Source organism: Salarias fasciatus, chromosome 6, assembly GCF_902148845.1.
Source record: "Salarias fasciatus chromosome 6, fSalaFa1.1, whole genome shotgun sequence".
Taxonomy (NCBI): Eukaryota; Metazoa; Chordata; class Actinopteri; order Blenniiformes; family Blenniidae; genus Salarias; species Salarias fasciatus.
This window is the reverse complement of record NC_043750.1, coordinates 15044056-15057936: the sequence shown is the minus strand read 5'-3', so window position 1 is coordinate 15057936 and position 13881 is coordinate 15044056. Positions and strand designations below refer to the sequence as shown.

Sequence of the window (13881 nt, the reverse complement as noted above, 5' to 3'; positions counted from 1 at the left end):
GGACCTGAAATGACAGAAGAGGCAGTGCAAGGAAAGGGAGAAATGCAGAAATGGAAATGGGAAGCTGTTGTTGTGACACAATATTTATGTGTCATTAGCTTCCTTTTTGTGGTTATATACCCTGTTTTTTTCCAGCTTTCAATGTAGATTTGTAATCAGTAACTCAATGAGTTTTCTTTAGAAGCATAGATATATCAGCACTTAACAAGTGATGCATGCTTTTTCTTCTTTTCCTCTGCTTATAGTATCTGTTATGATGCTTGTGTGAGTGTGTGAGCCACCCACCATGCTTTAGTATGATCTCCCCTGTACCAACACTCCTGAATGAGTCATCAGGCTCTGCAGAAGCCTGAAAATAACCTCAGATCATCCTGATGGACTGTATATTTGTCCAAAAGGTGGCGATGTCCTTTCAGAGACTATTTGAAGGGACTTTCCTGGTATGTGTGACATGGTGAAACGAGACACATCACAAAATCCTTCTTTTGAAGGTGAATCCAGACATGAACAATTTGTTTGAGTTCCTCCATCACCAACACCAAAATGACCTCCTCAAAATGTTGTCTTTAGCTGAAGAGGCGGCGCTTGAGTTTCTGTGACGAAGAATCAGGTGTTATAGTGGCAGAAAGCTGTTCAGATTGGACAGTGGACTTTTCCAAACGGCCCTCTTCTGCTTTAAAGTGCTGTTTGAATATAGGACTTAGTTAGTGATGATTCAGTTTGCCCTTTTCAAAGAGAGCTTTTCTGACCACTGGAGGAAAGAAACAATGCTAACTCCATCACGAAAATGTCGGGTTTGATAAACCAAACAATATAAAATAAAATACACTGTGATCCCACAGCTGCCACTTCATTGTATTTTTTTTTAAATTAATTTTCTTCTCTCTAAACTTCTAGAGAAGAGTCTTGTGTTTGTAAGTGTAGCATTATTTAGAAAAAGTGTCAAAAATCAGAAAACACCACATACTAAGGCCAGTAATCCTTCAGAGGCATTTTTTTTTATTTCTCAGAGTACAAAATCACAGAAAAGCATTTTTCAATGTGACTAACATTTTCTTGCTTGTTAGTATAGAAATACACAGAAAGGCAGCGATTATCTAGAAAGAAAGTGACAGATTGGTCTTTTGTAAGGGTTGGGGAAAATGAAATGCATATTTCATGCTAACTCAAGCATGGCCATGACTTAAGGTGTTGAAATCAAGCTCTACCATCAAACAAGAACTGAAGATGACCTGTAAAGCAACGGAGCGCGAGACACAAAAGACTGTACTCTCCCAGTGTCATTCTGTTCTGCAACTCGCATTGATATTCAGCCTGCGACCTCATTTTTTTTGCTGTATGCTACAAAAACAGGAACAAAACAGGATGTGCGCATTTGTTGCTCATTAACTCGTCAGTGTATCATTTTTTATTTTTAGTTTTAATTTTTTTGAAAAACCCTGATTCACGTTTAACAAGCATTTAATTATATATCCAATAACTATTAAATAGTAAAGCAGAGTCATGATGTTTATTCTATTGTTCTGGCCATAAGTTTGTGTCATCATGGCTTTCAGCCAGGAAATGATCTTCACACATCTGCTGTAAATCACAGCGGCCATATACATGCAATAAAACACACTTTATATTTCATCGTTGCCACCCAGGCTCCTGATGCATGTGGTGATGATGAAATCTTATCTTCTTTTCAGCTTGAAGCAAATCAGTGAAGGTTTTTTTTTTTCTTCATGTTGTCTGCCTACAGAGAAGAAAATATACATAAATCATGTTAAAGAGAAAGAACACATTCACTCCCACATTAATGAGACTGTTACTTACTTTGTGTGTAAGTGATTACTCTATGCACCATTTTAAAAATTAGACTGTGTTTCTTGAAATAGGTTATAAAGTACTGTGGATCCACCTCTAACCTTCAGTTACTTATTAACATAGACTCAGTTGTCTGGAACATCCGTGGTTAAACAGAAGTTTTTTTCCTCTACAAACACTCTCAGAATTCCCACAGCCAGGCCTGAGATTATAATTACTCTGCAGCACTTGTTAACACTCCCATGAAAAACTAGAATTTTGTTTTTGAGGACACAAATGTGGCAAGATACTGCGATGTTGAAAGTTATTGCTCAACCTCTGTAATTACATTGTCATCAACCACTTAATCTAACAACAACAGGAATAAGTCATTCTCGTCTTGTTGAAATAAGGACCTCTTTTCTCATGCCTATCGATTAGTGATCACAGTTCAGTGAAAACACACTCACGTTGCATTTGTCCTCTCCAGTACTTTTCTGACCCACGGAGCTTTGGGATCCAGGCAAACCCTTTGTCCGTCCCTTTTCAGGGTGGCACTGCAGGATCAGAGACAGAGTCGCCACATTATCAACAATAACATCAGACGTCATGCTTTCTTAATTGCAGCAACCCTGGGCAAGGGTCAAGTGTTTTATAAGCACAATTAACAGAACAGCTTTTGCCCTTTACGACTTACATGATCTCAGGTTCCGGGCAATGAGAGTTTTGAGGCTTCACCTCCAGCATTGCTATGTGACGTCCGATGGGCTTCGTCTCCTTATTGATGCAGCGACATCGATCTCCAACTTGATCCCCCACACTGACAACTGAACATTTAAAAAGTCAGAGAAGGACATCAGTGTTTGGACAGAAGTACAAAGAAACATGCATCTGCTTGCACAATACGCACAATCCATGCAGTTGGTCCTGATCACAAAGTTGAAGGAAAACTTTGAAGAAATGAGGTTTTTTGACTCACCTTCATAGATGGTCAGCAAACTCAGCAGCGCCACGGTCTTGATGACAGACATGCCTGATCCGAATCTGAACTCAGAGGCATGCAATCTAAATGTGAAGATTTTAGTTGAGCGCTGGCGGCAGATATTTCCTTGAAACTCGACCCTTCCCTTCTGCTGCTGTGAACTGCGATGCAAGTCAAACCCCTTTTCTCTGTTTATTACTGCCTCCTTCCCTTATTCCAGGAACTGAAAAAAAAAAAGTTACTTTTCAAGAAAAACTTAAGCAAACACTCTCAGGTATTAGTCACAATTTCTGGGATATTTATCAAAAGGAAACCAGTCTAGATTATTGCACGCTAAATGTATTGCATCAATTTTTCTCTATGCCATCATGTTTAATCATTCCTTCTTTTTAAGTGTTTCCACTATTCTGCATCAGTTGCTGCTCATCTTTTTCAATGTGAACCACTTTGAATTGCCTTGTTTTCTACAAAAATAAAGCTGTTTTCCTTTCCTGGTCCAGCCTGTGGAAGTGCTTTTTCCTCTTTTTTAAAGTACTGCCAGACTGTACTTGAGGTCAATCTGCAGGAAAAACTCTCAAATTTGCACCTTTATAAAACATCTCTTAAAATTTACTAGAGAGATTCTTTCTTGTTTGCTACCACGGCTCGAATATCAGCTTAAAAATCTTTGCAAAGTCAAATCTACCGGAGTTCAAGAACTTGTGTTCAGTATAAGCACAGAACATTGAGGAAATAAACCTAATGGAAGAGTTTTGCATACCCTTCAGTTGTTTTACAGGGGCAAGTCACGACAAGCCAAGTTTGTGTGCAGGCATGAGCTTAACATCAACGGGATGCTGTCATGTGGAACTGCAGGGCCACCCACCCTCTGACAAATACCCCACTCCAGGTTCCATGTAAATAACAGGGGGGAAATGGAGTCAGCTTTCACTTTCTTTCCCAGATATTCGTAAATCTACTCCAGAAACTCCCTGACATGTCCCAAAATCCCCAGTGGTTGATTACCCCCTTGAGCGTTTCTCTCTGGCTAACTCGCTCCCACTCATGTTGTTCGTCAGCCACACTGATAACAGTTCAGCCTCAGTACAGCTGAAACTAATTGTTTGCTGCTACATGTCGCACAATAGAGCCTGCCTGTGCTAAATCCACACAGCAATGCTCGAGCATACCTGTACTCTGACAAAGGGAAAAAAAAAGAAAAAAGAGGACCGGATGATGATAAGCTCATGATTCACTGCTGGTTTTCCCAGCCTCTGTTTTCAGGCTCATTATCCCAGCCTGCTGGTATCAGTGTGTAGTGGGTTGTGTACATGAGCTCAAGTTTTCTGTGAGACTCATTAGCCAGTATTAGTGTGTGTTATCAAGCAGAATATCAAGACAGACCAGCTTCGGTGTAAATGTGTGTCGTCTTTTTAACACTCCTCGATTATGCTCTAATGTGCAGTGGTGCACAGGTTGGCACTTCAGTGCAAGAATGTCCCTGGTTTCAGTCCAGGTTGGGTTTGGGAACCTTTTTGTGTACAATTTGTCCTCTCATAACCCAAAAATCATGTTTTTCAGGCTAATTGGTGATTAAATTGTGAATATGTGAGTGTTTGCCCTGTGATGGACTGGCTCACTGTCCAGAGGGGACGTCGCTTTTGGTCACAGTCAACTGGGATCTACTCCAACGTTCTCTAAAGCTGGGCTTACACTGAAAGATTTTCACAGTCTCAGACTAAAAACTGAAAATCTTTCGTAAATCTAGGATTTCAACTGGAGTCGCTCCTGTCCTTTGGATCGTTTATTTTAATCTTGTAATCTGCGCTGTTTCCTACCAGTCTCTTTCAATTTGCGAAATCTTTGTGAAGTCTCAGTCTGAGACTGGGATGTGACTAAACACTTTAAACACTTGTGTTTAGATGTGAGCAGGTGTGACCTGAAAGTTTTCCAGGAGTCTTGTCCAAATCTTTTCAAAGTCATCTGACGTATCGGTGGCAATAGAGAATGAATGTAATCCAATCTAATCCTTGTTGTACTGTGGTGCAAACTTAAGGTAATTGTATAAATTCAGATGCAATATACATTAAATAGGAATTTATAGTGGCTTTTTTCTTTACAATTTTACTGGGCAAAAAACTATTAAGGTTTTTCATTAACATTCTTAATGAAGTAGTAAAATCTTGAGCTGCTGGAGACACAGAAAAGTTAACAAACAAATATTTATTGCATCAGACATGGAACAAATTGAGTAATGATTGACCCATCAATCTACGTCACTATTCGTCAGTGTGAACTAAAGAAGAGGACCGACAGAGTGTCGCTTACTGTGATCCTGAGATTATTTGGAAAAAAGCATTAAATATCAAAGCTTTAGCATGTGTGTGTTGGGTGTCATGTTATTAGCATGTTGTTATTGTGTCACAGCACAGCGGTCTTGAGTTTCTAATGAGTTGATGCACGTGATCTTTCTCCTCTGGATGACTGAGGTTTAGCTAATCGAGGGGAAGTTTGGAAAAATCCAGCATTTGTATATTAAGCTGTCAAAGAACGTTAGATCACAACATCCTCCGTGATTACTGAGAGGCAAAAAGCCCACTTCCTCTTTACGTGCGTGTGTGTGTGTGTGTGTGTGTGTGTGTGTGTGTGTGTGTGTGTGTGTGTGTGTGTGTGTGTGTGTTTACTATATTTTGGAGGAACCTGAATATAAATGTGATAGCTGTGTAATGGAATGAAATCATACAGATTTGCATGGTGAATTTAGTCAAAAAAAGGTATACGCAACGATGTATATGGACAAGACATGAGGGCAAATATACACAATGATACTTGACATAGATACATAGGAAAGTTTGCACAGTTTTGTCTGATAAAATATAATTTTTTTCAGTCTGCAATCATCAAAGTTTTTCACAAATGATCATGTGCAGTATTTGCCTGTGAAATTTTCCATCAATGTGTTAGTGGCACCGTGCGAAGGACCTGCATCCAGCACCAGAGAAAACTTTGGAGAAACACCCACAGGTCATGTGCCGCCCGTCATGTCATTTTCACATGGACTGTGGTCAAATGCTGTGATGACAATAAAAATACAACATTTTAATTAAAACAAATGCTCTATGTTCAACCGTTAGATTAACCACAAAAAGACTTTTCTGATTGGAGGATATAAGATTTAGCCACAGCTTCTTGGTCCATCTCAGTTTTAATTTCTTGCCCAAAAAGAAATAACAATTCTGATACAAAAAATGTTTTAAAAATCCCCATTTCAAAGTGCACGTGAAGATTTATGGTTGGGGTTAGACAATGTGTGAAAACCACAGGATTAACTTCAGTTTTCAGAAGTTTCTCAACACTTCCTTCTTGCCGTGTGAGAGTGGTGACGCGTTAACTGTCGCCAGATGTGTTTGAGCTTGTCGACGTTGCATTGCCTCAGAGTGTAATTCCAGCAGCACAGTTTGGCTGATTGCCTGAGGAGGCTTTAAAAATGTCTGAGGCATGAGCCGACAGACAACTCATGAACTTTTTTAATGACTGTAGTAATTACCCTGCAGGACCAAGAATATAATTTAATATTCATAAATGTCAAAAGTTCACTGTTTCCATTCATCACTATAGGATTATCTAATAGAGTGTAGATCTGGAATGGAGTGTCTGAAGATCAAACAAAGACAAGAAAATGTGTGAAAACCTCAAATATCTTTTTTTCCCCTGCATGTACAGAAAATGGAGCCACACCTGAGTCATAAACAGAAAAAAAAAACAATGTAATTGACCTGATAGCATACAAAACAATGTATTATACACATTGCAAGTGAAGAGTCAATAAACCTTCACATTAGTGCTGGAGCAGATGTGTGACACACAATCACTGGTCAAACAGATTCTCTTGAAAGTAATAACTTCAACCAAACCCACTCTTATCAGCTGTTCACAAAATTCAGGAGAAAGTTTCGATTATGAGCTGCCTCAGATGACTGTGTTGTTTGGATGTCTGCGCTAAACGCCTGTTTCTAGGCCTTCCACCACATCTCTTTGGGATTTAGTTCTAACTGAGCATGTGGTTTGAATTATTATAGTTTTGTTTTTTTTACCTCAGGGTCATTCTCCATTTAATTATTGCTCGTGGAAAAGCCATCCTGACATTATCCTGTGGGATTCCTGCATGCGGAGGTGGCTTTAGTTATGGTTGATGTGGACAATTGCCCAGGGCGCAATCTGTGAAGAGGTTTACCCCCGACTCCCATAACCCCCCACTCCCCCCACTGATCAGCTGGGTCATCAGGTTCACTATACCACCTTGTGGGTGCAGGGAAGAACTGTGAATTCGATTCAACTGGAAGACAACTGAAGCACTGGTGGATGTGAAGCATTTTTCAAAATAAAACTCAATGCAGACTCAAGAAATTTAAATGTACACTTTCAAAGTAAAACTTTTCATTCATTCTGAGGCCATGTAACAAATGATCCATGGACTGACGACAGTCAAACAGTGCACAGTGGTTGGGGAACCTTACTTTAGGTTACATTTTATAGTTTCGTAGTTTATGATGGTAAACAGCATTTTACATTTAAGACTTTTTAGTTTCTGAAACAGTTTTTAATCTTTTCCACTTTTTTATGCCACTTTGAACATATTTAATTCCTTTAGCCGTTTTATTTGACCTTCTTTTTATTCTTTTAAAACTTTTGACTTTTTTTTCCTCTTGACTCAATTCTCTATTTTAATTTCAATTATTTTCTTCTTATAAATATTAACTTCACCTTTTTCTAACTTTTTCTTTTGTACATACTACTGCATATGGTTTAAAGTTGCTATTTCAGTAACTTCTGCTATTTAACACTTTGACGACACCCTAAGGGAACTGAGCACTTCAGCCATCGCCTGTTTTTCTCTTTTTGCAGGAGTGAATCCAGCTTTTCATGGAATTTTAGTCAGACTTTTTGACATGAAATAAAACAATCTTTATTTCCAGATAATTCTGTCAAAGCATGATGGCTCCTGAGTCATGATTGCAGATAATGTCTTATCTTGTCAGACCATGTCGTTGTCTAAGCATCGTGAGATTGAATTTCGTTATTCATTTATCCAGCTTAAGATTAAAACGATATCTGACACTGAGTTGAGTTGAGTATCAAACCATTTGGACATCTTAACTATTGGCAGATGATGGAATTTGTGGAAGATTTGTGAGAGTTGTGCTCGGACATGTTGAGGAATGCACGAGTGGACAACGCATTTCCCCTTCAGAGGACCTGTGTGACAAAATCTGAGTCCAACACTCATGAGCCGCTCTTTCTCAGGTTGCAGTTATGTTTTGCTTTATTGCATTCTACGCGTGAATCAGTTGATGGCTTATCAGTCACGGTTTGTGCAAACAATTTTGCAATTTCAGTCCACATCAGTATATAAGTAATACAGATATGAAGTGAATATAACTTTCTCTCATGCATTCTTGTCACATCAGTCGAATTATTACAGAGTTTTAGTCACAGTTTTTTTTTTCTTAGTCTGTACGAGTGACAAATGTTGGCCCTCTTAAGTCACAGACAGTCAGAAGAGTCAGTGAAGGAAATTTGACGGTGTAAATTCCCACTCAGCTTCTGACAGTCCCAGGTTGCGCAACTTGATTAAACAGGGGAATGAGTCACTTCCAGGAGGCGGCTATAAAGGGAGCGCCTCCACAGCGCTGGATTCAAACCGCAGCGAGAGAAAGCAGCTGAGCACACGAAAGGAAAAGTGGAAGAGCGAGCTGAAGTGAATGAAAGAAGAATCCATTGACTTAAAGAATAACTGCCCACTGCTTCAAGCTTCATCAGAAAGCAACTTGAAGGACCTTCTTATCTGCAATAGATAATAATTTCTAAATCTACAAAAGAAGAAAATGACGAGCAGCAGAGTCCTTGTAGGCACTATTGTCGTGCTCCTGGCCTTCCTGGCCGCCACTGAAGGTAAGCTCTTCTTCAATATGAAAACCCATTTCTTCTGTTTTGTATTGGAAGTTTTCAGCACGTGCTTCTTGCTCTTCCTGACCGTGTGCTGCCGTTTCCACACAGGGATGAGTCTGAGGAGACTGAGGAGTCTGGGAGTGGAGATGCACTGCCGCTGCATCCAGACGGAGAGCCAACCCATCGGCCGCCACATCGAGAAGGTGGAGCTGATTCCTGCCAACTCGCACTGTGAGCAGATGGAGATCATGTAAGAGCCTTCACCACAGCTAAATTCGCACTTCCAGGTTCTGCCGGCATCACTTGTTGGCTTCAGGTCATCATCGAAGCTTACGTTGGTGTTCATTGCTTTGTGCTGCAGTGCCACGCTGAAAAAGAACCGCGAGGAGGTCTGCCTGGACCCAGAAGCTCACTGGGTGAAGAGAGTCATCCAGAAGATCATGTCCAGGTGAGACCCAGTGACTGTATTCATCTTCCATCATTAAATACTGAAAAATATTCATTGTCTGACAGCGTGAGTTGACACCAACATTAATGACTCTTCTCTCTGTTTCTTGTCTCTGCAGCAAAAGACGTTGAAGTAACGCGAAATCTGAGCTTCACGAATGAAATGTTTATCAACAGAGAGCACCAAAATGTATTTCTTTTTAAACAACAGGGGTCATCACACTTCAATTCCACTAGTCTGCTGTCCTGATCGACTTGAAAATGATAACAGGATTGACTTACTCAGGTTGTTTGTATCAAACAGATTATTTATTAAGAAATCATGTCTGTTTCTATGTCAAGTGTTGTAAGCAGTAACTCCGATATGGACTGGGCTTCTCTTTTGGTTAAAAACTATATATTTGTTCTCTTGTTTTGTTGATTCACATATTTATTTATGTATTTATAAAAATATATTTATAAAGATATATTTATCCACATTCACAGCCAGTTATATATTTTGGATTACATGATATTTGCACAATAAATGTCACCTTGAGATTGTAACTTCATTTGCTTTGTTTGGTCTTTCTTGTACATTTCAATATTGCTCCTGCTGCATGTCTTTTTGCCAGAGTCATAGGATAATCAGTAATAATGAAAACTTTCAGCTTTGCATCCCTCTAGGAGTGGAGGAGCCATATTCTTCACAAAATTACCTGCAGTGGTTTAAGTCTACTGAGAATAAAAGTAATTATTCAGCTAAAAAGTTAAAAACCACCCGTATGACTCTAGCTATTTTTTTTTTTAAATTGTCTTGCTTGGTGCAAATTATATACGATTAATTTTAAGATTTTTTTGCATGCATGCATAACTTATGTAAGTTACTTAAGTAACTTAAGTATATATTTTCACTAATAAGTAAACCTTATTTCACTGAAACTAGAATGAAAGGTTTTCAAATGTAATAGTAGATGTATGACACACAGCGAAATGACAGAATACCTGATACTATTAGTGCATAACAGCAAAGACCAGCGTTGACTTTTTTCAGATTATATTTACAGTGGAAGGCCACATGGTGGCTCAGTGCACAGCCACGTTGTCCCTGGTTCGGGTCCAGCCTCTCTGAGCACAGTTCGTATGTTCTTCCTGTGCTTGAAGAGTTTTCTCTTAATACTGAAGTTTCCTATCACAGTCCTAAACCATATCTTTGAGGTAAACTGTCTGTAGGTGTGAGTGTACTGGTACATGTAAACTGTATTCATTGATTGACTGTGAAGGTAGGAAGATAAAACTGCATTTTTGTTTATCTTCACTGTGCCTTATGCGTTCAAATGCTGTCCTGCATGTTGACTTCTGAACACACACACTTGAAACAAATGAAATTGCTATCATCAAGCTTTGGTAACAAACCACTTATGTCAATTGTGTTGGAGCAATGACACCTGAAATAAACATGTTGGACGAGGTTTGAACTGTGCAGTTTCAACTTTCTGGTGGTTTTTCTCTACTTTCTGAGTGTGGCAGAAAGGTGGCCAGCTAAAAGGTGACCGCAAACCTTATAACTGAATGCATTTATGATTGGCTGGATTCATTGGATGAGCTGCGCAGGTTCTGTTACTCTCAAAGCTGGGATGCTTTCAGCCCTGAATTGCCTACATGCATGCTCACATGCTCACATGAACCACAATCTCAATATTAACTTAAGATATTTCATTACTTTTTCATTGACCTCCGTTTACCTCGATTGACCAATGGTAAATGCAATTCTAATGTTTTGACCCTCCTTATCTGTGATGTACCTTGACATAAACAGAGCAAATACTGAAGTCAGTTCAGAAATAGAGATGTTACACTGGAGTTCCATACTGAACAGAGCTGTAACAGGTAATGTCCATCTTCCATTCACTTTATGGTTTTTTTTTTTGGGGACAAGAGAGAATCTCGTGACAATGGTGAGCACAAGGTACACTCACAAGGGTTGACAACTATCCCAAGAGCAAATAAGAGACTGATATTTGACGGGTGGTCAGTACTGCCACAATGGAGAATGAGAATTCCTTTGTTTATACATGACCTTGAAAAAAAAGTGGTTATTAAATAACTTTTTGACAATACTGTGATAAAAAGCAACAACAAACAATAAAATAAACTCCCTTGCAATAAGCATGCGTGACACGACTTGCATTTAACAAAACAATTTAGGCCAAAATACTAGTTGTGTTGTCTCATAGTTAACCTACAGGAGTTCAGAGTTAAATGCATGTTTGTGTACTTTGGGAGGAAACTGGAGAACCCAGAATGTGGAATATCCATGTGTGTCTTCCATTCACCTACTGGCAATTTGGAATCAACAGTAGAATTCAATCACAGGGTTTTGCAGTTTGAGAGGAAACTTCAATACCATGGAGTTATATCTGTGACTAAATTTTTAGTGAGCAATGAGAAAGAAAATCCATACAGCCGACATGCAAAGTCCAAGGAGTGAGGTCCATTAAGGCTGAACCAGAGTGCTTGTAGCAGTTATTAGTGCATCGCAATAAATTGCCAGCCACAGTTGCTGAAAACCACAAATTAAATTGATGAGGCAATTATTCAATTTCATTTAGATTGGCGGCTGAAAATCAATATTTTACTGTTTGTTAAAGACAGTCTAAACAATTTGCTCATTTCCAATCAAAAAGGCCTCTACCTTCAACGATAATGAATGCATACCCAGATTTTGCTCTTTTCATTATTTTCCATGGATTTTTTTTTTTTTACATTTGACGAGTGTTTCCATACCGGGGCCGTTCCTCCTCATTGGCCGGTGTGCGGATGCGGGGGAAGGGGCGGGACTGAGCGCACAGCCGGAGGTAGGCGCGGTAGTGCGGCGTCCGATGCGCGCAGAAAGACCCCAGTCACCGCGGCGGACGGACCGATCGAAACGCACACAAAATGATGCGCCCACGAGCTGTGACAAGCCACTGGATGTGAAATAAATTAAAACCAGCCGACGATACCACCGGAAGCTGTCGCGTCCGGACTGAAGCGCTCGCTCGGGCAGCGTTTTTTTTTTTTCTCCCCCTTCTTTTCTTTTATTATTTTTTTCTTTTTTTGCCGCAGAAATCATTCCAGCAGAGCTCTCTCCGACGCGCTTTTAGCCGTGCATGAATCCCTCCGTTTGGTCTGCAGGTTCAGGACAAAACCGGGCGGCGCTGACGACCGTGCGTGTGGCGGATCCCAGTCTGTGAGAGAGAGAGCACCTCGTCCGCGTCTCCGCACACCCCGTTTGGCACCGACATCAGGATGGCGTTAACGATCTGCACGAGATTTACCGACGAATATCAGCTGTTCGAGGAGCTGGGGAAGTAAGACAGCATGTTTCCTTTTTTTAAAAAAAACAAAAAAACAAAAAACAAATCATCAGACATCATCTCTCTGAAATGTCAGCGTGTTATGTAATAGGCCGCCTTGGTTTAGGGACGCGGATTTCTTTGCTTGAGTGTTAGTGTGTGTGTGTGTGTGTGTGTGTGTTTTGCGTGTGTTTTTGTGCGCGCTAGCGCGCGCTGCTGCTCTCCCCGGTGCGGGCATGTAACCTGTCCGGAGGTTCTAAACGCGCTGGCCTCGTGATCGTGCAGGGATCCCGTTTGTTTGCTTTGTTTTTTTTTTTGTTTTTTTTGTTTTGTTTTGTTTTGGTTTTTCTTTTTAAATCCTACATTTGAACGCCTCCCGACGTTCCGGGCTCACGAGAGAAGATGTCGTACCGAGAGTGTCGTCATTTTCCTCCATCCTGCAGCCGCTGATGTCCGACCTTAGGTGCCACAGCAGGGTGAGGAGCTCCCATGATGCGGGGCTGAAATAAAATGCATCGGATTGAGTGAAAGGATGAGATTTGGTAAACCCACCCCCTCCTATCTCCTCACCCCCCCTACCAAAAAAAAAAAAAAAAAAAAAAAAAAAAGAAGAAAAATACACCCTCGGTAATGCGACAGCAGACCATGAAGATGACATACACACACATTCACACACACTAAAGTACGGTCAGCTATCAGGGAATTCCTCACCCCAGGGACAAAAATGGAGAGGCAGATACCTGGTTGCGATTATGCATGCTCATTTTAAGGTTTTAATCTCTTTAAATTAAAAAGTGAGTCTGCAGGTCTGCATACAAATGAGCATGCGTATGTGTTTTGTGCATCTGTGTGGTCATGTGCTGCCTGACCTGCAGTCTGTGGTCAGAGACTGTGGTGGATGCTCTGCTTAGCCACCATTTGGTATTTTAACAGAAAGAGTGCAGTGCTCTTTTATTGGCCATGCAGAGTTTTATGTGTGGAAGAGGAAATCTCTAAATCCTCAGCCAGTGCCTTACTGATCTTATGCTGCTTTCCTCTTTCACCACCTTTCATCAATAATGCATCCATATTGCTTTTAGAGTACCTTTTAACTCACCTGATCTCTTCAGCCCAGCACCATTTTCCTCTGCACTGTTGCACAATGTAATAGACTATGTGGCAGCGATAGATACCATGTTTTTATTAAGAATAACCATAAAAAAGATTCCCTTTATATTGTAGGGAAAAAATACAAAATACAACCACAGATTAAGACCTCTGGAAAACTCCAGGAGAACATATCTACTATCATTTTTGAATCTTTGATAGTGTACAGTTTGTTTTCTAAGTTTGAAAGTTTTAGGTGAGGGTTCAGTTACATAATATCAGCTGTCTCAGCCAGACTTTTGCAACCTGTGATTTTTTTACAGGACAATGTTA

General features: G+C 40.1%; 3 protein-coding genes across 15 annotated transcripts in view; 2 read left to right on the top strand and 1 right to left on the bottom strand.

The window, feature by feature from the left end:
• Nucleotides 1-1640: 1640 nt before the first annotated feature.
• On the bottom strand, nucleotides 1641-2921 carry LOC115389968 (platelet factor 4-like). The gene is made up of 4 exons (XM_030093576.1): nucleotides 2768-2921; nucleotides 2486-2615; nucleotides 2259-2345; nucleotides 1641-1738 (listed from the first exon to the last, which is right to left on the bottom strand). The coding sequence occupies exons 1-4, from the start codon at nucleotides 2817-2819 to the stop codon at nucleotides 1726-1728; spliced, it is 282 nt and encodes a 93-aa protein (XP_029949436.1). The 5' UTR covers nucleotides 2820-2921; the 3' UTR covers nucleotides 1641-1725.
• Nucleotides 2922-8463: 5542 nt separating this feature from the next.
• LOC115389967 (interleukin-8-like) lies at nucleotides 8464-9628 on the top strand. Its single transcript, XM_030093575.1, has 4 exons — nucleotides 8464-8701; nucleotides 8807-8948; nucleotides 9060-9146; nucleotides 9265-9628. Exons 1-4 carry the CDS (start codon nucleotides 8635-8637, stop codon nucleotides 9275-9277), a joined length of 309 nt encoding a protein of 102 aa, XP_029949435.1. The 5' UTR covers nucleotides 8464-8634; the 3' UTR covers nucleotides 9278-9628.
• Nucleotides 9629-12033: 2405 nt separating this feature from the next.
• camk2d2 (calcium/calmodulin-dependent protein kinase (CaM kinase) II delta 2) overlaps nucleotides 12034-13881 on the top strand; it is a 33290-nt gene continuing 31442 nt past the window's right edge. For all 13 annotated transcript variants that reach the window (XM_030093572.1, XM_030093569.1, XM_030093566.1 and 10 more), the window contains exon 1: nucleotides 12034-12477. In XM_030093572.1, the coding sequence (XP_029949432.1) occupies nucleotides 12416-12477 (62 nt within the window). In that variant the 5' untranslated portion in view covers nucleotides 12034-12415. The remainder of the gene's footprint in view (nucleotides 12478-13881) is intronic.

What these genes read in the sequence shown, in the direction of transcription:
- LOC115389967 (XM_030093575.1), top strand. Translation starts at nt 8,635, where the DNA reads ATGACGAGCAGCAGAGTCCTTGTAGGCACTATTGTCGTGCTCCTGGCC. An exon ending in CTTCCTGGCCGCCACTGAAG is followed by an intron (nt 8,702 to 8,806) that starts GTAAGCTCTTCT and finishes GTTTCCACACAG; the next exon opens with GGATGAGTCTGAGGAGACTG. An exon ending in TGTGAGCAGATGGAGATCAT is followed by an intron (nt 8,949 to 9,059) that starts GTAAGAGCCTTC and finishes TTTGTGCTGCAG; the next exon opens with TGCCACGCTGAAAAAGAACC.
- LOC115389968 (XM_030093576.1), bottom strand. Translation starts at nt 2,819, where the DNA reads ATGTCTGTCATCAAGACCGTGGCGCTGCTGAGTTTGCTGACCATCTAT. An exon ending in TTTGCTGACCATCTATGAAG is followed by an intron (nt 2,616 to 2,767) that starts GTGAGTCAAAAA and finishes TTAAATGTTCAG; the next exon opens with TTGTCAGTGTGGGGGATCAA. An exon ending in TGCCCGGAACCTGAGATCAT is followed by an intron (nt 2,346 to 2,485) that starts GTAAGTCGTAAA and finishes CTGATCCTGCAG; the next exon opens with TGCCACCCTGAAAAGGGACG.